Source organism: Paroedura picta, chromosome 1 (genome assembly GCF_049243985.1).
Source record: "Paroedura picta isolate Pp20150507F chromosome 1, Ppicta_v3.0, whole genome shotgun sequence".
NCBI classification, from domain to species: domain Eukaryota; kingdom Metazoa; phylum Chordata; class Lepidosauria; order Squamata; family Gekkonidae; genus Paroedura; species Paroedura picta.
Genome location: NC_135369.1, coordinates 3,840,827 through 3,864,994, shown reverse-complemented (window position 1 = coordinate 3,864,994; position 24,168 = coordinate 3,840,827). Strand labels below are relative to the sequence as shown.

General features: G+C 53.2%; 1 protein-coding gene across 4 annotated transcripts in view; it reads right to left on the bottom strand.

The window, feature by feature from the left end:
- ENSA (endosulfine alpha) overlaps positions 1–19,608 on the bottom strand; it is a 32,999-nt gene extending 13,391 nt beyond the window's left edge. For 2 of the 4 annotated variants that reach the window (XM_077320134.1, XM_077320142.1), the window contains exons 1-3: positions 19,427–19,608; positions 7,799–7,927; positions 4,657–4,820 (exon numbers count right to left, since the gene is read on the bottom strand). In XM_077320134.1, the coding sequence (XP_077176249.1) occupies positions 4,657–4,820; positions 7,799–7,927; positions 19,427–19,483 (350 nt within the window). In that variant the 5' untranslated portion in view covers positions 19,484–19,608. Of the gene's footprint in view, positions 1–188; positions 4,821–7,798; positions 7,928–19,426 lie in introns of those variants that run through there. The other 2 variants (XM_077320151.1, XM_077320157.1) reach the window with 2 other exon arrangements.
- Between the last annotated feature and the right edge of the window lie 4,560 nt (positions 19,609–24,168).

Here is a 24,168-nt window from a genome sequence, read left to right as displayed (position 1 = left end):
GCACTCCTCTGAGAGTCTCCTTCCAGCCGAGAGGGTTCAGGCAAAACGTGGCTGTGCGGAGGCCTAGCAGGAAAGACATCCGTGGCCTGCTGAAGCGGACCAGGGAGCAAAAGTTTTTCGGCGGTGGGGTGTTTTGTTTGTTTGTTTTTGTAGGGGGGAAAAAAGCAAACACTTAGAAGAGAGATGAAGAGGATGTAAAAAATTATATATATTTATATATACGATTCAAATCTATTTACAATACGGCCGGGAGGGAACAGCAGAACGGCCGAGGCGACGACACGGAAGCAGAGGGCTGGAAACGCCTCCCAAGGGCGCCGGGGGCCTGGATGGGATGCGTGAGGAGAAAGCAAGAGGGCGTGGTGCCAGTGCAACCTCCGAACGGCAGGAGGCACTACTGGACCCCCCCCTCCCACCCCATCCCTGGCCCATGAGCAAGAGCAGCCCGGCATGCAGTGGTCCTTGCTCAAGAGGAGACATGCAGTGTGTCCATCACAAGCCAGGGGCCACCGACCAGGTCACTCCTGGGAAGCGTACTGGAGAGAAGTTTCCTTCACCCATCTCCCCTCCCCTCCATCAGCCCCCGTTGGCCTGGGAGAGGGCACTGCAGAACAGGCAACCACTTTGGCAAAGGGATGGGGGGGCTTGCCCCAACCTTCCCTCCTCTGCTGGCGTCATCCCTCCTGGGAACGGTGGCCAACGCCAGCCAGTGTGCCACGCGGCCTCGCCCACGTGGTTCTTCCAAGCCCGTGTCCAGCCTGGCTTTTCTAACATGAACTGCTTCCCTGCACCCAACACCCTGTCAGCGCTCAATGAAACATTTTTCGACTTTCCCTGCGGGGTGTGTGCATGTGTGTGTGTGTGTGGGGGGGAAGCATCCACCTTCCAAAGCCCAAGCATAGTAAGAGTCTGCAGTCCTTCCTGCACCCTCATCCCATCTCCCCAATGCCTCCGTTTCAGTTCTCTGCGCTTATACAGCCAAGCACTTACATAGACAACTATCTGGTTGCTTCAGGGGCAGCTCTTCTTGGATAGGCAGGTAAGTGCCTTGTTTACATCTTGGAAGAGCCTGTGGCTAAAAGCTTGGTATCCACGGCGGGACATCTGGAGCAGAGGTTCGTGAGTGGCTCTTAGCCATAAGGTAGAGGTGGAACGCTCTGTCCAAGGCAGTGACGCTGTCTCCTTGGTGTTTGCGGGGGACATGAGTGGGAGGGCTTTTGGAGTTCTAGCCTCACAGGTGCACCTCCTGATGGCCCCTGGATTTGGGCTACTGTGTGACCCAGAGGGCTGGACTAGAAGGGCCATTGGCCTGATCCAGCTTTGACTCTCCAAAGCTCATACACTGGAACGATTGCTGGCCCTTTAAGGAGCGACAGGACTAGACTGACTTAAGGAGCAACTGACCAACACAGCTAGCCTCCAGGACTGTTCCCATATCTAGCCTTCACTTGGGATTGCCACATACCTGAAGATGTGAATGGGACTCACGGAAGCTCGTAAACACCGTTCGTTTTATGGGCATGACTGCACTGAGGCTTGGTTTTGCCACAAGGGGCTAAGGATCCTGGTCTTTTGCGACCTTCCCGCTCAAGCTTTTGAGCCAGCGAGCGCAGGCCTCAGCCTGGGTTTTTCAAGGGCAATGCCCCAGCCGGGAGAAGCTTCAGGGGAAAGTGGCCAGCAAAGGCCAGCTGCTGAGATTCCCTTTTCAGAAAGAGAAACTGCTCTTTTGTGCTTCCTCGGAAGAGGGCAGGCTTCCTCAACCAGGGTTTCATGAAATCCTGGCGTTTCTTGATGGCCCTGGAAGGGTTTCCTGAATGGGTGGGAGTTCATAAATTTTTTTTAAAATTTGTTAAAACACTTATTGGGTGATATGAGCATATACGATCATGTTGACGCCCCCAATGGCCAATGAAGGGCCTTGGAGGAATTGGGAAGAGGAGGGGCCTCGGGTGGGAGCGTCCACAGCTCTGCTTCCCAGCAACATTCTGCCCAATGGAGGTACTTCTGGGGTTTCTCAAAGCCTGAAGAACGTTGTAGGGGTATCTCAGCGATAAAAACATTGAGAAAGGCTGGAGCAGGAGCTGAACTCGACCACGTTGCTGTTTCCCTGGAAACCTGGCGGTCGGGGGGGGGGGCACTCGAAGGTGGGTGTCTGCCCTGCGGTTATTCTACATGGCCTCTGGTCATGGGTACGGGTTTTCACATCTTGAGAAATTGCAGTCAAAAATGCACAGAGCACTTTTCAACTCCTCTTGCTTTATTGGACTCTCAGCAGGACATGGATGGGTCCAACAGTGGCTATCCACCATGGACAGTGCAGGTGGGGCACCCTCAACAGAGGCAGCCAGGAGGCGGGACCAGGAGAAGGCCGTGGCCCCTACAGCCTCTGGCCCTCTAGGGCAACTGCTCAGCTGCTGTGCGGAACTGGATGCCGAGCCAGATGGCTGCAACACTGCAGCAACCAGCACTCCGTCGCCATTCCCCACAGAATCACCGGAGAGCCGTAAATAAGATCAGAAGAGCCCTGCTGGGCCAGGCCAGAGAGGGTCGATCTAGTCCAGCATCCTGACTCACACAGGGTCCAACCACTTCTTCTGGAGGGTCAGCAACAGGACAGAGAGGCCTCCATAAGACCCTCAGAAGAGCCCTGCTGGGTCAGGCCAGGGAAGGTCCCTCTAGTGCAGTATCCTGTCTCACACAGGGGCCAGCCAGTTCCTCTAAGGGACCCTCTCTGGGCATTAAGGCCAAGGCTTTCCCCTGATGTTGCTTCCTGGCCCTTGGATTCAACGGTTGATTGCCTCTGAATGTGGAGGTCCCCGTCGGTCACCATGACCAGCAGCCATTGATAGGCTTCTACTCTAGGAGTCTCTCATCCCCTTTTAAAGCTGTTTATTTCCATGGCCATCACTACATTGGAATCGCTCTCTGTGTTTCGTTTCCTGCGTCCTGAACTGATGGCCCGCCGGCTTCATTTCTGGTGTCTCTCCTCTACCACAGCTGTTTGGGACAGGAGTCTAGGACATGCCCAAAAGCTGGACAGGGAACAAAACTACCCATCATCAGCGTGGGGCAGCAGCCAGCGCCAGGGTGTCGCCTCCCAGCTGATCTTCTGGATGGAAATGATGCGTGTGGTTCACTGCCCTGCCGCCAGCCCTAAAAACACATTCTCTTATCAGCAGGGACCAATTCCTTGCTGCCCAAGGGCTCAGGGGCCTGGAAGCTTTCCATATCAGAAAAAAAGCCCTCCCACGGGCACTAAAAGGCATTTAATCTACTGGGCCCCTTCTTTTGGCATTAAAAGGCCCTTGTTGCACAGACTGCACTCTGACCTTCCAGGCGCCATGCAGAAGGGGCAATGATCTCTGCAAGCAACAGTGGAGTTGAGGAGAGTCTGCCATCTCCTGGATCAGACCCTTGGCCCATCAAGGCCAGTCTTGTCCCTCCACATGAGCAGCGGCTCTCTGGGATCTCAGGGGGGTGGAGATCTCTCCCAAGCCTTTCCTGTCATCTACTGCCTGGTCCTTTCGACTGGAGATGCTGGGAATCAAACCTGGGATGGCCTGCATGCCAAGCGGAGGCGCGGCCTTCCCCACCTGAAAGACCAACAAGATCCCCAGGGCATTTGGGAGTCAAAGCTCCCCTGGCTGCCTACAGAAGCTTATACGCTGGCAATCTAACCGGTCTTTGAAGCATTACGGGACTCCAATCACGCTCTTTTATTGCAGGCCAACCCGGCCGCCCACCTGACACTACACCTTCTGGCGAGTCCCATTTTGGCTGCGAGGAAGAAACGCAAGAGTTTCCTGGAGGAAACTGGACCTACCAACGGCTGCAGCTCAACAAGACCTCCAAGAGCAGAGGCACTAGATGTTTCGGAGTGCCTGGTGCTGGAGGAAGACCCTCTGCTGCGTGCCTTGCCGGTGAACGTCCGGAGACATCAGACTGGCTGTGGCCAAATACACAAAGAATGGCCCAGGAGAGCGGGAGAAGCATTGTGGCTTTCGGAAGTCCCTGGATCCGACCTAACCTTGACCATGACCTCTGCGTGGGGCCCAGGGCAGCTAATCTCAGCCCCATTTGTGGCAGGAAGGTGGGTGTGGGGGGAACGCTGAACTAAGTCACAGGGCCATCGCAAGAACATCTGCCCAAGGCTTGGGACACGCTGATGTTGTCTACAAGGGTGAAAACCACCGAGGCTCCCGCCACCCCACCCCCAAATTGCAAGAGACAGCTCCCCTTTTGGCACCCTCAAGCTGAGCTCCCGCTTGGCTGGGCGCACGCCCCCTTGCACGGAGGAGCGGAAGGATGCGGATCCCACCGCCTTTGACCCTCCTCGCAAGCACTGATGCTCTCTTCTGCTCCCCCACCACCACCACCGCCGACACCACACTAGCTCCAGAACGCCCAGCTCAGTCAAACGGCCGGCCGCGAGGAAACTCCACGCCGAATTGTGAGCGCGGCCCCCGGTCTTGGCTGTGGCGCTGCGATAAATATTTCCCAGTGGCTATGCGAGTTCTGCGTATCCCAGTTCTATGGTACAGCAAAGTTCAACCGGTTGGACGTCTCCCCCACACCCACCCCTGCCCGGAAAAAACGGGAAAAAAAAAACCCAAATCAAAGCAAAAACGAGAAAACCCCATCGGGAGCGCAGGTTACCCCGCGAGCTTGCTGGTTACAAGCGAGGATTTCCTCTGCGGGAGATCTTGGGGCGTAGGGATGTGGTCGCCGGTCACCAGGTTCTTGTCTGCTCCCGCCGTTGGCAGCTGCTTGTTCTTGACGGCTTTGGCCATGTTGTAGTCTCCGGAGTCAAAGTACTTTTGCTGGAGGGAGGGGGGAGAAGATTCGTTCACTCGCGGCGACCCAATAAGGTGGGAAACTGGCAGGGGCTCATGGGAACCGTACGGTGTGGCCACCCCCGCAACAGGGTGGTCTTCACCCTGTTGCAGGGTGTAGTGAGCCAGTTTGATGTAGAGAGACAGTTTGGTGTAGTGGTTAGGAGTGTGGACTTCTAATCTGGCATGCCGGGTTCGATTCTGCGCTCCCCCACATGCAACCAGCTGGGTGACCTTGGGCTCGCCACGGCACTGATAAAACTGTTCCGACCGAGCAGGAATATCAGGGCTCTCTCAGCCTCACCCACCCCACAGGGTGTCTGTTGTGGGGAGAGGAAAGGGAAGGCGACTGTAAGCCACTTTGAGCTTCGGGTAGGGAAAAGCGGCATATAAGAACCAACTCTTCTTCTTCTTCTTCTTCTTCTTCAAGGCAAACATTGCTCAGAGGCGGTTGGCCGCTGCCTGCCTTCGAGCAGCAGCAACCCCGGAAGTCCTTGGCCGACTGCCCTCCAAGCGCTGACCAGGGATGACCCTGCTTAGCTTCTGAGATCTGAAGAGATTGCACTAGCCTGGGCCGTCCAGGTGAAGGCAAGAGAGGAACGGAGGTGGTCTGCCCTTTCCTGCTTCTACGTAGCAACCTGGGGCTTCCTTGGGGGTCTCCCATCCGAATACTAACTAGGCATGTGGATTTGGGTTCTTCCAAATTGGAAAAATATCAAAAAGCTGACCCGAAGGAAAGCCGAAATGGGTTCTACTTTTATTCGGGCACATTCAGCAGCTCTACCGCTGAAGAAGAGTTGCTTTTTATCCCTTGCTTTTCGCTGCCCAAAGGCGTCTCAGAGTGGCTTGTAATATCCTTCCCTTCCTTTCCCCACAACAGGCACCCTGTGAGGGAGGCGAGGCTGAGAAAACTGCTCTGTGAGAACAGCACTATCGGGGCTGTGACAAGCGCGGAATCAAACCCGGCTCGCCAGACTAGGAGCTGCTGCTCTTAACCGCCACACCACACCACCGGCCCTGCTGCAAGGCCGGAATGGTTGAAAGTCTTTCCGATGATCCTTCCGGCTTCCCTCCCAGGATGTGGAAGAAGAAGGGAACCCTGAGATGGTAGCTGGCCGTTTAAACTTAACAGCTCGAATGGTCTACCAGCCAGTTAAGTTTAAATGGCCGGCAGCCATTTCAGGGTTCCCTTTTACTTCCCCCCTTTCAGGGCAGAGACAAACAAGTGTTAGTTAGATATCGCCTGCCTCTGCGTAGCAACCATGGACTCCCATCCCAATGCAGACCAGAGCCGAGCTTGCTTAGCTTCTGAGATCTGACGGGTTCCAGCTCGCCTGGGCTATTGGGGTCACGGTGGCTGGCCACGCACGACCACAGGAAAAGCCGTCAATGGGCCCACTGAGCCAAGGGAGGGACCCCTCCCCCAATCCCTCCTGCTACCCCTGAATTGTCACCGTTTGTCATCAGTAGACGGGGAGGAAATAGCAAGAGGCAATCTGCGACTACGCCCTTCCTTGCATTCCCAGGGAATTGTTGATCGTCACTGGGGGATGGGAGGTGAATTTGCTCCAGGCAAGGCTGGATTCTGGTGATTTTTAATGGAGGGTGGGGAATCACTTGAGCATGAAACTGGGGTCACCGTGGGTAGTTCAGAGCTCCGGCATAGTGCAGGGGGTTTGACTAGATGACCCTGGAGGTCCCTTCCAACTCTGTCATTCTACGATTCTATGAAAAGCCTCGGGGGACATTCCAGCAGTTGCCTAGCAACTATCCGCACGATATCCTCATTCTCCCCCCCCCCCAAACATATGCTATAGGAACAGGCCTCTTTGCCAGCACCAGCAGGAGCCTCTGCAGGGGTGGCACTTTGGATCTCCATGGACTACAATGCCCATGAGCCCCTGCCAGTACCATACCAGAAGAAAGATGTGCCACTTTCTGGGGTTTTTCAAAGCCTGAACGACGTTTCAGGGGTTAGAAAGAAAAGCTGAGAAAGGCTGTTTTAGAACATTAACACCCTTATTTTCCACTCTGACTTCTTCGATCTCCTGATCTATAAGCAACTACATCAGGTTTTGTGAAACCCTGGGGGGGTCCTGACAATCCTGGAAGGGTTTCCCTAATCGGTGGGAGTTAATTTTTAAAACATTTATTAAAAATTTGTCGAGTGATATGGCCATATATGGTCATGTCGACCCACCCACCCCTCCCAAAGTGGTCACTGGGAGCCTGGAGAGGGTGGGAAGGGGATGGGCCCGGTGGGGGGGGGGGGGTCCACAGCTTTGCACTTTCTGGGGTTTCTCGAAGCCTCAAGAATGTTTCAGGGCTTTCTCAGCAGTAAAACTGTCAAGAAACACTGAATTATACCTTAGTCAAGGCCTGGTGCTGGGATAAAGGTGTGTAAAGTTTGTTTTCTTTCCGTCCCTCTTAGGACCACGGAATGTACTGTAAACAGAACTGGGACGATTTATTTTAAGAACAGAATTGCGGAACCTCCCTCCCGCCTCTCCCCCATAAAATATCAGACCGGGACATTTGGCCTGTTTTATCCTATAAAGGAAGCACTTTGAACCTTGTTCGGTAAGCCAGCTTGGCAAGCAGACCTGAGCACTCTTCTCCCAAGCTCACGTGACCGTTCTTAATAAAATTATATGCGCCACCAACATATAAAAAAAGCCCTGAGTGAATGTTCTCTCTCCCAGGAGGAGAAGGGTGTGTGTGTGGGGGGGGGGGTCATGCTGGATTTTAGCCAACACCCCCCAACAGGAGCCTTCATTCCAGCAGGGGACCGCACCCTCAGAAAGCATTAACTCTAGCTGAAGTTATGGCCAGGCTCCCTCGAGAGTCCGAACCGCCCCTCACCGGGTGTTCCAGAGAAGCTCACCATTGCTCCAGAGCCTCTCCAGCATCTGAGACGCTGAGGATCGGCAGGGGGGTGAGGGGGAGAGACAGAATTGGGCACATACCCCTTTCTGAAGCCTCTTCATTAAGAAGTCCGATCCTCCTGGCTTCTGAAGTCCCAGGCTGGGGTACTTGGCCTTCAGTTTCGCCTCCTCAGCTCGCTCGGGGATGACCACTTCCTTCTCTTGCGTATCCTGCAAGGAGGGAGACAGATTGAAGGATGGAAGTCAAACAACCGAGCCCCGGAGCAATCCCACTGGGGACACCACGGACCGTTCTTCCGCCCCTAAAGAGGCAAGTGGAATGAGGATGAGCAGGAGACAGGCCTTTCCGCAAAGTGAACTGGAATTAATGCATTTTACAAAAGCTTTTATGCTCACCCATTAACGTTAAGCAATGTTTCTCCCTAGAAGATGAAAAGATGACGCTGAAGCTATCGTGCTTTGGACAGATTATGCAGTCGCGTCCCTGGAAAAGCAGACTGAAGCTTAACCCCGTGAAAATGGAGGCCCTGTGGCTGGGCAGGGAGGGTCCGGAAGAGGAAGTGTGCCTGCCCTGTCTTGATAGGGTACGGCTGGTAGCTGCAAAGACCGTCAATAATATAGGGGTGCTCCTTGATGCCCCCCTTACCATGGAGGCACAGGTCACAAAGGTAGCTCGACAGGCGTTTTCCCATCTAAACGAAACTACTAACGCCCTGCCTGGCACCACAACACTTAGTCACAGTGATCCATGTGATGGTCACCTCCAGCTAGACTACTGTAACTTGCTCTATATGGGCCTTTCCTTAAACTTGATCCAGAAATTACAGCTGCTCCAGAACGTGGCTGCCTGGGTCCTTACCGGGATCCCGTGTACAGTCTACATTCAACCATGCCTCCACTGGGTCCAGTGGTTCTTAGTGGAGTTCCGGATCAGGTTTAAGGTGCTGGTCTTGACCTATAAGGCCCTCTGTGGTCTGGGACCTGTGAAACTGAGGGACCGCACCTCAGAGTATGTCCCCCAAAGAGCTCTTCGCTCAGCAAATGCCAAAGCCCTCCCCACCTGCACCTTCCCCCCTCCATCTGAACCTGGAGATTGTAACTTAATCTGGATCTATTTACTCCAGGTTCAGGGAGAGTTTCTGTGATGGAGACGTTTGCCTCACCTTTCTAGCATTTTTTAGCAATTTGTAATGTTTTTTTTATACTTCTAGGAATACTCATACTTGATTTTAATGATGTTAGATGCCCCAAGACTACTGCTAGGGGGGGGGAAAGCTTGCAGACAGGACGGCCACCTGGACACCCTGGTGACAGAGACCGCCACAAAATCACAAGATGTCATAGTCCCATTGTATACGGCACTGGTCAGACCACACCTGGAGTACTGTGTGCAGTTCTGGAGGCCTCACTTCAAGAAGGACGTAGATAAAATTGAAAGGGTACAGAGGAGAGCGACGAAGATGATCTGGGGCCAAGGGACCAAGCCCTATGAAGATAGGTTGAGGGACTTGGGAATGTTCAGCCTGGAGAAAAGGAGGCTAAGAGGGGACATGATAGCCCTCTTTAAGTATTTGAAAGGTTGTCACTTGGAGGAGGGCAGGATGCTGTTTCTGCTGGCTGCAGAGGAAAGGACACGCAGTAATGGGTTTAAACTTCAAGTACAACGATATAGGCTAGATATCAGGAAAAAAATTTTCACAGTCAGAGTAGTTCAGCAGTGGAATAGGCTGCCTAAGGAGGTGGTGAGCTCCCCCTCACTGGCAGTCTTCAAGCAAAGGTTGGATACACACTTTTCTTAGATGCTTTAGGATGCTTAGGGATGATCCTGCGTTGAGCAGGGGGTTGGACTAGGTGGCCTGTATGGCCCCTTCCAACTCTATGATTGCATCTTCTAACTCAAGCATCTCTGCCCGCTGTGACCTGCCCACACTGACACGTGCCTTGCTAGCATCCAGACTGGACTACTGCAACACCTTCTAAAGTGGGGCAGCCCTTGAAGGCAGTTTCAAAGCTTCAGCTGATTCAGAACATGACAGTGAGGATGATCCCAGGGCCCAGTCACAGTGAGCTCATCACTTCTGTTGTGAGTCTTCTCCACAAGGCAACAGGCAACTTCCGGGCCCAGCATAAAGGAAGCCCTGGGCCCTCGGTCCTGGTCCCACGGTACCTGACAGACCGCCTCCACTTGTATGTGCCACTCCCAGAGCATAAGCTAGCTGGATAAGCAAATGGAGCAGAGATCCATGATTGGCTCTTAGACAAAAGGCAGAACTGAGGCAGGGATGCTCTTGCATTTTTAGTGCTTGTAGGGGAAACAGGAGTTCTGGTCCTGCTGGTGGACCTTCTGATGGCCCCTGGGGTTTGGCCGCTGTGTAACCCAGACCACTGGACTGGATGGGCCACGGGCCTGATCCAACAGGGCTTCTCCTCTGTGTGGGGCAGGGATGCTCTGTATTCTTGGTACCTGGCAGGGGGGCAAGAGTGGGAGGGCTTCTGAAGTCCTGGCCCCACTGATGGACCTCTTGATGGCTTCCGCATCTTGGCCACTGTGTGACACAGTGCGGGACTGGATGGTCTGATCCAATGTGGCTTCTCTGTATGTCCCAGGGAAGCTTTACAGCAGTAACGCCCAGTTATTCAGTTTTAATTGTCTATGATTACATGTTATAAGCTGTCTTGAGTATTTACTTTCAAACAGGAACGCTCTAATAAAGACAGGCCTGCCCTAGGCCAGGTCTATTAGCCCCCACAAGTCTACCCCCTCCCCCCAAGGGCATTTCTACTTTCGCTTGCTTAGGGGGAATCTGCTCTCTCCCATTCTGCCAAGGGGATACAAGCAGTCCCAGGTTCAGTTCTAAGCAGCCACCGTGGGTTTCCCACTAACTGTCAAGCCAGGATGGCATTCTGAGCCAGGAAAGCCTTTCTCCAATCGGAAGGGCGGTTGCCAACCCCCGGGCCTATTTTGGGACCAGCAGACGGCATCACCATGGAGCTCTCCTCCGCTGACAGACCCAGAGCAGCCTTATGCCGGCTTTGCTGCCAGCCGGTCGGAATTTTAGCTGGGAGAGAGGAGGCTGCCCTTTAAAAAATCTATTTGCATCAACCCGGAGCCTCCGAGATGGGACAAGCTAAAATCCCAAGTAGATCCAGCCCCTGGATGGGCAGCCCCGCAATTAGAACCCATGCCCACCGTAGCTCCAGGCATAACTCAGCAGCTGTCATGACCCAAGGAGGTGGCAAGCAAGCAGGCTATTATAAAGTGGGGCCAGGGGGGGTCAAAGGGATTCACGTTATTTGTAGACAGTGCCGAAGACACTCAGTTCTACAGGAAGGCTGTGTGCAGAAGGTGGCTGGGTTGATCTGTAGAATGAGGCTTTGGCCCAGGAGCACCCTAGGGACCAAAAACATTGGGGGGGGGGTGGGCCTGAGGTTCTGAGAATCAAAGCCCCCCTCTCATCAGATACTAGAGGGCTGTTTCCATAGTGGCCGACCGGTTCCACTGGAGGGCCACTGACATGGTATAGGCCAACACCTTCCTCTCATGTTGCTTCTTGGCTCTGGGATTCACAGGATTGCTGCCTCTGAATGGGGTGGCTGTTCTAAAGCTAGCTGTAGCCGAGATGAGGGAAGTGCACTCTGCACGCGTTCTAGTATCGTCTGAGACCACCCTCTGCCTAAAGAGCATTGGAACGGGCATACTCCACAACCCAGGTTGCAATGTCACTGCAGTGCAGGGACCACCAGTGACCGGAAGTTCCAACAACCAAGTTAAGTCCAACCTGCGTGCTCCGCCCCCCCCCCCCCCCATCTTCTTGCCTGCTGGCTCCTTTCCTCTCAGGTGAAGCTGCCATCAAGGTCAGTTCCTTCTGCTCAGACTGGCAGCAGCTCTGCAGGGTCTCAGGCAGATCCTAAGGCCAGATCCTTTACCTGGAGAGGCCGGGGACTGAACCTGGGGCCTTCCGCATGCCAAGCAGTGGCTCTGCCGCTGAACCGCCAGCCCACTTCTTGGCATCTGTTCTCCCCGTCCTTCGCCATCTCCGAGACCTCCCCCTGGGCCCCGTGACTCACTCAACGGTCCTCCCCATGCACACTGCTCCTAAGCCCCAGCGTCTACCAGGTCTCCCCTGTCCCACGACCCTCCAGGCCGGGTCATCTTCCCACCCGTCGGCTGCCTTCTTCGCCCTCCCTCAAAAGCCCTTTTCTCACGGAGCTGTAGCAGTTTTCCGCCGCTGGCGCATTCCCCGACAGCATCACAGCCGGGCAGCCTCCGAAGTTGTATTTTTAGCCTCCTCGTATTATATCACCCAAGAAGGCTGGTGGCTGATGAACGCTCTGCCATCCGCACCAACGGTTCAGACGTCATCTCCCCTCTTTTTGAGAGCCGGCAGGGGCGACAGCCTCTGGAGGGGGAAGTTTTCTCAAGCGGCATTCCAGCACAAGGCACAGTGGGCATCGTTTTGGGAGGGGGGGGGAAGTGGGAAGGCGACGGGGGCTGTCTGAGTGGGTTGGCAATGCAGCAGTCCTCTCTACGTGAGCCTCCGTTTGGGAGGGCACCGAGAGAGGAGGCGTCAAGGCAACTGTTGGTTCGGGGCCTCCAGCCTTGCAAATTACTGGGGGGGGGGTTCAAGCAAAGAGTAAAAAGAAGGACCTGGAGCCCACCGAAGATAGCCGGCAGGACAAGATGGGAGGTGGCAAAGATGGTCTCCACGGCTCGCTTCCAGTCCAGGAGCGCTTCCAAGACCGAGTTTGGTGTCAAGGGAGGAGCTATCAAGAGTCAGTGCTCCCTTCATCCGATACCACAGCAGATTGGTGGCAACCTTGGAAGGCAGGGGTAGTCAACCTGTGGTCCTCTAGATGTCCACGGACTGCAATTCCCATGAGCCCCTGCCAACACTTTAGTTCACGGACATCTGGAGGACCACAGGTTGACTATCCCTGTTGTAAGGTTTTCCACGCAAAAGATGGCGGCTTGCTGTAGCAAACTGCCAAAATCAGAATCGCACAGAGAGTTGGAAGAGACCACAAATGGCCCCCACCCACCTCATTAAGAATTTGCTGCATCCTGCAGGGGTTGGACTACATGACCCTGGAGGTCCCTTCCAACTTTATAATTCTACGATTCTTGGGGACTTAAAAATACACAAGCTCCTGACAAGTGCTCATCCCATCTCCTCCTAAAAGCTTCCAATGAAGGAGGCTTCACCACCTCTGCAGTGACATATTCTGTCTCCTTGCCCATCTGAAAACGCTCCCTAATATTTAAGTGGAACCTCCTTTCCGGTAATTTGAACCCATTGATCCTGGTCGTCTCTAATGCTTCAGTGAAGAAGTTGGCCCCCCTCTTCAACATGTCTACCTTTTGCCTAGTTCAACACAGCTATTGTACCACCCCTCGTCTCCCATCCAAGCACTAACTCTGTTTATCTTGCCTCCCCTCCAAATACCGACCAGGGCTGACCCTTGCTTAGCTTCGGAGATCTGATGAGATCAGGCCAGCTTGGTGTCATGCCCACAACAGCCACACCACTGGTGCTAGTGCCAGGGGGTGCTGGTCTGGAGGTATTGCATGACACGCTCCCAGGGATGCTGGGAGACCCAGATGATGAGCAGCCTGGGCCCAGCCAGGCTGAGACCCAGCCTGTTGCGCCGGCTTATGTCAAGCCCTGGGGCAAGACCCAGCCCCCTCCCCAACCTCAAGGACTCTCCAGAGCAGGGGTAGTCAAACTGTGGCCCTCCAGATGTCCATGGACTACAATTCCCAGGAGCCCCCTGCCAGCGAACGCTGGCAGGGGGCTCCTGGGAATTGTAGTCCATGGACATCTGGAGGGCCGCAGTTTGACTACCCCTGCTCCAGAGGAACAGGACCACCATCTCTCAGGTCAAGACCCCCACAAGCCCCGGCCAAGTAGGGCTATCCAGGTCAGGGCCAACTATACCTTCTATAAGAGAACTGCGCATCAAACACTTGCAGCTCCATGTTCCCCTTTGGGATCTTGCGTTCAAGTCTACATATCCAGAAGGTCTACAGAACTGTAACCTAGAAAATATGAAAGCCAAGGGACCACCAGTTGTAACCAATTGGGCCTGATATCATAGAATCAGAGTTGGAAGAGACCTCCTGGGTCATCTAGTCCAACCCCCTGCACTGTGCAGGACACTCCCAACCCTATTGCTCATCCACTGTCACCTGCCACCCCCTTGAGCCTTCACAGAATCAGCCTCTCCGTCAGATGGCTCTCCAGCCTCTTTTTTTAAATCTCCAAAGATGGAGAACCCACCACCTCCTGAGGAAGCCTGTTCTACTGAGGAACCTCTCTAACTGCCAGGAACTTCTTCCGGATGTTTAGACGGAATTTCTTTTGAATTAATTTCATCCCATTGGTTCTGGTCCGTCCCTCCGGGGTGAGAAAGAACAACTCTGCTCCATCCTCTATAGGGTAGCCTTAATATCACAACAACAAGACCCTGCTAATGGCTCCGGCAGGGTTGGGGAAAGAATGGCAGGTGCCCGGGAACAGGGCCCTGGACAGAGCACAGAAAATGGTTCTGGGGAAGAAAGTACCTGGAATACTCCCAACTGTCTCTGAAAACCAGTGACCAATGCTGAGTTCCCCAATACGGCTCATGAACCTCGCTCTGATAAACCCCTGCCAAGTTCAGCTTGGGAACGACACGCCCTTGATCTCGCTCTGGCAAAGTGAATGATTCACAGTCTGGCAGAGCTGGGGAACAGAGTTCACCTGATGCCCCACCCAATGCCCCGGAGACGCTCGCTTCCTGACTCTCGGCCACCTTTGTCCGGCCCTTCGCCGAGCCATTCGGAGCTTGGCAAGAGAGACCGGCTCTGTGCTGCCTCCGCAGGGTTATGAGTGACCAGGGCTTGAGGAGGCCCATCGGCTGCCGCCACGCCCTGCTCCATCCGCCATCCGGCCTTGGGGGTGGGAAAACCAGGGAACCATCTATGGACACGTTGTACTGCATCAGTGCGGCTGACACATCCAAGTCTGATCACCGCCATGGCTTCATTGGCCCAGCCTTCAGCAAGCTACAAACCTAAGTGGAGTCCAGCTGGATCTAGTCCAGCCTCCTGTCTCACACCCAGTCGGCCACCAGTTCCTCCAGAAGGCCAACAACGGGGCACAGAGGTCGAGACCTTTATAAAAAGCTAAGAAGAGCCCTGCTGGGTCAGACCAGGGAGGGTCCATCCAGTCCAGCCTCCTGTCTCACAGAGTGACCAACCAGTTCCTCTGGACCACCCGCAACAGGGCAGAGAGGCCGAGGCCTTCCTCTGATGTTGCCTCCTGGATCTGGGATTCATAGAATTAAGTGTTTCTGAACGTAGTTTCTCCTCAGTCACCATAGCTAGGTGGCAACATCAGGGGAAGGCCGTGACCCTCCAGAGGAACTGGTTGGTCGTTGTGTGAGGCAGGAGGCTGGACTAGATGGACTACTGGTCTTAACCAGCAGGGCTCTTCTGAAGTTTTCAAGATCTTAGTCCCAGGTCTTGAAGGGCTACAAGCCAGTCGGAGTCCAAAATTAATGGGGCACCTACAGTAAGGACCCTTAAAAACTGGAACCCTAATGAAATTGGCCCAGCTCACTGTTGCTTAGTAAATATGGACATATCCATATGTGATCCAGAGGGTCGAAAATTCCATTCTCACCAGCCGTCCCTGGAATACACGCATCAGGGTTCCAACGGGAAAAATCCGGCATCACTGGAATTACAAATTCTTGGCTAGCCCTGAAGGTCAGGAATCCCATCCCTCCACTGCACAGAGGCAGGGAACTGTCTTGTTTTGGAATTGAGTTTGGGGCTTTTTTGAGCAGGGGGCGTGGAAAAACAGCAAACAAGAATAATCTAAGTCTCATGCTTTTGCCTGACAGTGCCGACTGTGATCTTATTCACAGGGATCCCTCAGGTTTTGTCAACTACAGCAACAATTCACAGCTAGAGTGTCTAGAAAACAAGAACTCGTCTTTCTCTGGGGAAAGCCAAGCTGATAAGGCATGCGGGCACACGTCTTCAGCACTAGGCAAAGCCGAAGGCGGCAGGAAAAGAGGGCAGCCCAACATGGGATGGAGTGACTATACAAGAAGCCAAGGCCCTCAGTTGGAGTGACCTGAGCAGAGCTGCTAACAGAAGGATGCTGAGGAGGAAATTAATTCATAGGGATGTCGTACGTCAGGAGCTGGAGTAGATCTCACTCGGGATATGCCTTTGCTGAGAGGTCAGTGTACAGTCATGTGACAAGCTAATCCAGCTTCCGCTGGCCTTTCTTGGCTGGTAGAGTTGCATCTCCCCCCCGTTTGAGGGAAACCTGCAGGGCAAAGGGAGCTCAATGGAAGATTAATCCAGCTGGCCAGCAAAGGAACATAATCAGAGCTCATTCATTCTTTTGCACGGCCCACGCAACGTGCTGGCGCTAGGTGCTTTCAAAACACGGGCCCGACCTTCCCAATGGATTACACGGCCCCTGTTTGTTTAACCCCATGTTTAAAGGTGCAGGCGAGCATGGATCCAGAAGCTGTTGCCCTGTCTACCACCGCAGACACCCAAACACAGATGTTCAGCTACCACCACGCCTGTCTCGCCCTCAGAAGTCTGGCAAGGCTGCAAAATAGAACAGAGCAGCTTATGAATCACAGGATCAGCAGGGAGTCACAGGGCTGACCTCACAGGAGATCTCAGCCTCCCACCACTCCCCCCTCCCGCTCAGGCACAGGAAATCCAGAGCTGGAGCAATCCAGCTTGAAGACAGCGAGGGGACAGGCTCTCTCACATTCTGGGCAAACGATTACACTGTTAAACACAGTTTCTCATTAAGAAATTTCTCGTAATGTCCAGCTGAAGCCCACCCTCCTTCAGTAGATCTTGTCTCACCCTCTGGATCAGCACAGAACAAGGCCTTGCCCCACTCTATCCAGCCAAGACATGGCAGAAAGGATCCCACCACCAGCCCCTGCCCCCATGCCTCCTTTTCTATCCAACCAGATCTGTCTTGCTACCTGTGGATCCTTCCCTTACTTACATGCCCTCTGCCCACCTGCGCTCACAACCACTTGCACCACGTCCATGCCCTCCCCCATGCGCTTAGCTGCTGTGGCAGACATCTGCATGACCTTCTCTTATCGATACTGGAAAGAAAAAGAGTAAGTTTTTGTACCCTGTTTTTCTCTAACTTAAGGAGACTCCAAAAGGCGTACGATCACCTTTCCCTTCCTCGCTCCACAAGTAGGTTTTTATACCCTGTTTGTCTCAGCCCTAAGGCATCCCAAAGTGGCTGAAAATACCCTTTCCCTTCCTCTCCCCACAACAGGCACCTTGTGAGGCAAATCAGGCTGAGAGAGCTGTAGAAGAAAAGTAGGCTTTTATATCCCACTTTTCTCAGTTCTAAGGAGTCTCAAGGTGGCTTACAATCAACTTTCCTTTCCTCTCCCCACAAAAGGCGCCTTGTGAGGTAGGTGGGGCTGGGAGAATTCAGTGAGAACTGTGAATGGCAGGGAAAGCGAACAGGCAGCAGGGCCATGACAGCTGCCCCACCTTAGGGTGTGATGACACCACCTACATGCAACAGCCTTTCTGGTTGGAGAGAAGCTGGCTCGTTCAGTGTTCTTTGCTGCCGTGAATACAGCAGATCAGGTGGCAGCTTCTTCTTTCTTTCAGTTTCTTCTGGAGTGGTTTGTTCAACAAGAGCTGCTTCCTCACCTGCAGGGAGCAAAGCTTCTCCTCCCACTAGCCACTAGACCTGCAAGAGGGTGTCTCCAAAGTAAAGCACCTACAGTCACTAGTGTAAACTCCCCCCCACACACAGATTACTTTAAACATTCATTTGTTTCACAATGGCACAAAACTGACTTGTTTTGCCTAACTACCCTGAGCACCAAACAGTTGATGACTAATCTTATATTTTGTTATTTCACCTCATAAAGGGAATGAACCAAAGCCAACCACAATTGCCAAACTCCAAGTGGAGGCTGCAATTCTCCCCGAAATACAAGTCTTTTCCAGACTACAAAGAGTCCTGGAGAAAATGGTAGTTTCAGAGGGCAAACTGTACGGTTCACCATAAATTCAAAGTGAAACCCCTTCCCCAGATTTCCCCTTCACAGACATTGCTCCCCCCCCAAAAAAAAATCTCCAGGAATTTCCAAAGCTGAAATTGAAGAGACAAGATTTTTATGAGAGGTGAACTGGTCAACTCAGCATCTCCAGCATTCCTCTAGTTTCCTCCCACGCCTCTGGCTTTGAAGAACAATCCACTTGAAACTTCAACCCAGTAGCCAGAGCCCTCCCCAGCCAATAGCCTAAGGCTGCTCATTCCAGGTCTGGAAATCTCTGGGGATTGGGAGAGGAGGCTGGGGCGTTGGGGAGGAGCTTCATAAGGTATAAGCATCCCTGGACCACAGGAAGTGAAACTGGCCTCAACCAGGGCAAGGACAGAGCCTGGTGGAACGTTTTACCTAAAAAGGGCCTGCAAGAAAAAGCCACTCCACCAAGCCCATAGTCAGGGCATGAAATGACCATCAAAAAGCACTGGCCTCACCACTCGAGATCTGCTCTAATCCCCCCCACACACACACACACACACACGTTTGCTATGTAGTTATTGTCCCATTAGCCTAATAAATTAGCCTAATTTATGATGATGTTACCCACACTGCAAGAGCCTCTTGTGGCGCAGAGTGGTAAGGCAGCCGTCTGAAAGCTTTGCCCATAAGGCTGGGAGTTCAATCCCAGCAGCCGGCTCAAGGTTGACTCAGCCTTCCATCCTTCCGAGGTCGGTAAAATGAGTACCCAGCTTGCTGCTGGGGGGTAAACGGTCATGACTGGGGAAGGCACTGGCAAACCACCCCGTATTGAGTCTGCCATGAAAACGCAGGAGGGCGTCACCCCAAGGGTCAGACATGACTCGGTGCTTGCACAGGGGATACCTTTACCTTTACCTTTACCCACACTGCGCTGTATTGGTCTACAAAAATATTTATTCTTTCTTATTATTATGAGCATGCCATATAGAGTCTATTCTCCAAAACAAGCAATCTCCCCGGGGGAAGCTGATCTCTTTAGGGTTTATTCATTTTTTACATTTCTATTCAGCCCTTCCCTCGAGGCTCAGGGCGGTTACCATTCTCCAGGTGGAGCCTGGAGCTCCCCTGAAATTAAAGCTGATCTCCAAATTACAGATCTTCCCCGGAGGAGATGGTGAAGGCTACGGAAGCACAGTCCTGCCGGGTTCCTCCCCTTCCCAAACGCTACGCGAAAATCCCCAGGCCTTTCCCAAGCTGGAGATGCCAACCCCAGATCTCTGCAGTCTGGAGATCTCCAGGCCCCGCCTGGAGGTTAGCAACCCCGTGCCCGGCCCCCTGGCAAGCAGCACCCCCGGCGGCCTTTGGGCTCAAGGAGAGGGGCTTCCCGGGGAGACTCCGTACCCCGGGGGATCGTGACCTAAGCGGGCTTTCGCTTGCTCTCGGAAGTCCCGGCGAGCTGCGTGACTCTAAGATTTTTTTTTAAATCATCTCTATGGTTTCAACGGTCTAAACACCGGAAGGCCCGCCCGTTGGCAGCCGGCTAGCCAATAGGCGACGGGCACTGCGCCGGGCCGCCAATCAGAAGGCAGCTCCGCGCGGAGTGGCGTACGGAGTGGCCAATCAGCGCCCCGCAACGGCCGGCCGTCGCTCCCCCTCGCGTTCCCTCCTCCGCCTCACCTGCTTCTCTTCGCCGGTCTCGTCGGAGCGGCCGTCGCCGCTGAGCGCGTCCGACATGGCGGGGAGGAAGCGGGGCCGTCAGAGAAAGGAGAGGCCTGAGGCGCTCCCGCTCCCGCGGCGCCCTCTTCCTCAGCCCTCTGTCACTTAGGAGCCAAAATGGCCGCCGCCCCCTCGCCTCGCTTTCGCCCCACCCTCCTTCGCCTGAGCGAAAAGACAGGGAGCCAATCACGACTTGGGAATGGGGAGGCGGGACGTATTTCTACCGGCCAATCAGGCGCGGCTCGTGTGCAACGCCGATCGGGGGAGGGGGGCGGTTTGCTTTTAAAATAAAACGGCCGGCGGAAAACCGACAGCCTCGTCAGCCAATAGGAATGCGGAACCGGGGGACGGGAACCAATAGGAGCCTGAGGGTAGGCGGGTTCTGACCCAGATCGGGTAACTGAATGACGAAAGCAGGAGACCCCTCAGGCGGGGAAGCGGGGGGGGGGTCTCCTAATCAATTAATTGATTAATTAATTCCTAGCCTCACTCCTGTAGGAATAAAATAATCACAAAGAGTCGTTTTATATGGAAACTCCATGCTCTGATTAGGGTTGCCAACCTCCAGGTGGGGCCTGGAGATCTCCCAGAATTGCAATTGATTTCCAGACTACAAGATTTTAGGGAGAAAATGGCTGTTCTGGGATGCATGGAAGTGGAACTTGCTGACCTCCTCTCTGTAGCCAAACTTCACCCCGAATCTCCAAGGCTCTTTCCGCACACCCTGGATAATGCCCTTTTGGTGCAGATTTTCCTGTTTTGCATAGTGGGAAATTCTGCACAGGTTGGTTAACGCCTTTTCGATGCATGTTACAAGCATATTTTTACTGTTTTGCAGAGAGAGAAAAATCCAGGTCTCATTCTATGCCCATCTGATAATGCAATTTCTATGTGTTTTTGAAGCAGATTTTCCTGTTTTTCCGTATCTCGCAATTGTGCTTTCATGCATGCTAAATAATGGAGTGTCAGCCCACATCGGAGCCTCTTGTGGCGCAGAGTGGTAAGGCAGCAGTCTGAAAGCTCTGCCCATGAGGCTGGGAGTTCGATCCCAGCAGCCGGCTCAAGGTTGACTCAGCCTTCCATCCTTCCGAGGTCGGTAAAATGAGGACCCAGCTTGCTGGGAGGTAAACGGTAATGACTGGGGAAGGCACTGGCAAACCACCCCGTATTGAGTCTGCCATGAAAACGCTGGAGGGCGTCACCCCGAGGGTCAGACATGACTCGGTGCTTGCACAGGGGATACCTTTACCAGCCCACATCAGAGATTGTTTGCAAGCGGATTTTGCCATTTCACTGAGGTCCCTCCCCTAAACCCCTCCCGCCTCCCGCTTCCTCCCTAACTCTCCTGTAGGAAATTCTCTAATCCAGAGTTGGCACTCCCATGGAACCTGTGCGAAGTCACCTGCGGAAATTCTGTTGCTCACCAAGTTCAGTCAAATCAGACTGAAGTCGAAGGAGACGCCAGTGGAGCAAACATTGATTTGACCCCATCTACTTCCACCTCCCTTTTAGCTTTTCTTTCAGTGGTTGATGGGGGCGGTTGGTACAGTGCTGTCAAGTCACTTCCAAATTACGGCGATCCTCCACACGAATGACCTCCCAAACGTCCTGTCTGGAACAGCCTTGCTCAGGACAGAATTTGAGTCGAGGGGCACTTTTAGGAACAACAAAGTTTTATTCAAGGTATGAGCTTTCGTGCGATTGCACGCTTCCTCAGATAATGAAAGTGTACATGCACATGGAAACTCATATCTTGAAAAATACTATAATAATAATAATAATAATAATAATAATAATAATAATAATAATAATAATAATAATACAACTTTATTTAGTGGAGATCCCTGGCCCGAGGCATGTTCGCCTGGCCTCAGTTTGGACCAGGGCCTTTTCAGTCCTGGCCTCTACATGGTGGAATGAGCTCCCAGGAGAGATCAGGGCCCTGAAAGAGTTGTCAACATTCCACAGGGCCTGCAAGATGGAGCTCTTCCGCCAGGCCTGTGGTTGAGGCCAGGGCTGTTAAGATCAGGGTTCCCCCTCCTGAGCAAATAAGATCTGGCTATTCCCTAGCAAACTCCCCCCCCCCCCGAGGCATTTTTTACATTCTCCTGTGAGCAAGGATTGGGGATGGGTTATCCGCTTCTAGTTGTCATATTGTTGAGATATTTTTAAATATTTTATGGGGATTTTACAGTGGGGTTGTATCTATTTTACCCACCACAAGTTAGTTATGAAAGTGGCGATGGATGGATGGATGGATGGATGGATGGATGGATAGATAGATAGATAGATAGATAGATAGATAGATAGATAGATAGATAGATAGATAGATAGATAGATAGATAGATAGATAGATAGATAGATAGATAGATAGATAGATAGATAGATAGATAGATAGATAATTATTGCCTTCCCAGTTGGTTCAGGGTGAGTAAAGACAGGATTCATACAATTAACTTTACATTGATAAACAGTTTGTTGAACAGGACCCCCAGGGCTGCTAAACCCCCCTGCACAATTGCCGTGATCAGCCTCCTGCAGTTCAGACTGTTCTCCACCAGGTGTCCTCCCTTGCCCAACTCCTTGGAAGACCTTCTTGGGGGGGGGGGGGGCAAACAAAATCAGAGTCCAGTCAGGCACCTTTAAGACCAACAAAGATTTATTCAAGGCATGAGCTTTCGAGTGCAAGCAATCTTCCTCAGACTATGATCTTCTTACATGACAGGGACTCTGATTTTATTGTGCTACTTCAGACCAACACGGCTACTCATTTGAATCTATTCTTCTGGGAGGGTGGGACTTCTCCCCACACACACCCTGGTAGGCTGCAGAGAGTCCACAAGGGACTCTCCCCCCCCCCCAATCCAATTGGCTGAAGGTGTCCTGGCTCCCCCCCCCCATCTCCTCGCCAGACTCTCTGCAGATCCAGATGTGCCATTCGGTCCCTGATAGGCTAGCAAACCAGCCATCTTCCAGTCACCGGATGGCCTGCCAGCAAACCATAAGAACATGAGAGAGGCCACGATGGATCAAGGCAGCCCTCTGTGTCACACAGTCAGCAAACCCCAGGGTTCACCCAGAGGCCCACCAGCTGGTTTCAGAACTCCAGAAGAACTCCCACTGTGTCCCCACCACCACCACCTTGAAGACAGAGCATCAGTGCCCCAGATGTAAGAACATAAGAGAAGTCATGATAGGTCGGACCAATGGCCCATCCAGTCCAGAACTCCAGAACCACTTCCCCATTGGCTGGTTTCTGGCGCAGGGACTCTGGGCACTCGTAATGCACACGGCCTTCCCTGTGGGGCACAAGGGCTCCTGATGGCTCCTGGGATCTGGCCACTCTGTGACACGGACTGGTGGACTGGATAGGCCACTGGATTGACCCAACGTGGACTGTCTTTTGTAACGCCCCTTCCTGTGATGTGGGAGTCATCCAGTGATGAAACATCTGCTAGGAATGTCTGGTTGGCGTCATTTCGGGAAACACATGACTTCCGGGCGTGTGGCCAGCAGACATCACTTCTGGGACCCCCCAAGGCCTGACATATATTTTGGGGGGTCCTCCACGGTCAAAAATTTGAAAAGCACTGCCATAGAGTTTGCTTTGCCAAGCAGCTGTTTTTTCCAGGATCTCTGTAACCTAGAGCAGGGGTAGTCAACCTGTGGTCCTCCAGATGTCCATGGACTACAATTCCCATGAGCCCCTGCCAGCAAATGCTGGCAGGGGCTCATGGGAATTGTAGTCCATGGACATATGGAGGACCACAGGTTGACTACCCCTGGCCTAGAGATCCGTTGTAATTCCAGGCTCTATCTGAAGGTTGGCAAGCCCAGCAAGAGGGGAAAAGTGGGTCAGGGAGAGATGGCGTTTCCCCTCTCCTACGAAAGGCATTTCCTGTGTCCATCTCTGATTGCGGTGGCAAAGTTCATCCAAGAAGACGGGAACGGACTGAACTTTGTGAATGATCAGAGCTGCACATTCTGGAGCAGAGGTGAGCAAGCTTTCTGGATACTTGGCACCAAGACGCTGGAAGGCTTCTCGACCATGAACCGCCGGGCGCGCCGGTTGCTTTTTATTACCGTGCCAGGCCCTTTAGTGAAGGGCCGAGCACTCACACAGAGAGGCGCCCTTTGAACTCCCGGTGAGCGAAAGAAAAAGAGACTCCTCTTGGTGGCAAAACGGATTGACCTTCAGCCGTTTCCTGTCGGGGAATATGGACCTTTTCTCTGCCTCACTTAACCATCTTGCGCAGACGGAGAGTCAGGGAAGAAAAGGAAAATCAATCGGGACGTAATGGTCCGTGCTAGACGCCGCGCGGGTATCTTGTCGCTGGCAGTCAGGGCAAAATGGAGAGCAGAATGAGAGGCGCAATCAAATACCGGCAATTAAACACGGGAGGGGAGGCATCGTGAACCGTATTCGGGTGTTGAACGAGATGGGAAGAAAAAGAGGAGGAAGGAGAAAAAGAGTTGGGTTTTATACCCCACTTTTAACTCCCCAAAGGAGCCTCAAAAAGGCTTACGGTTGTCTTGCCTTCCTCTCCCCACAACAGGCACCCTGGGAGGAAGGTGGGCCTGAGAGAGCTCTGAGAGAACTGGGACTAGCTCAAGGTCACCCAACTGACTGCACGTGGAGGAGGAAGGGGGAATCCAGCTCAGTTCTCCAGATGAGAGGCTGCTGCTCTTAACCACAGGACCGA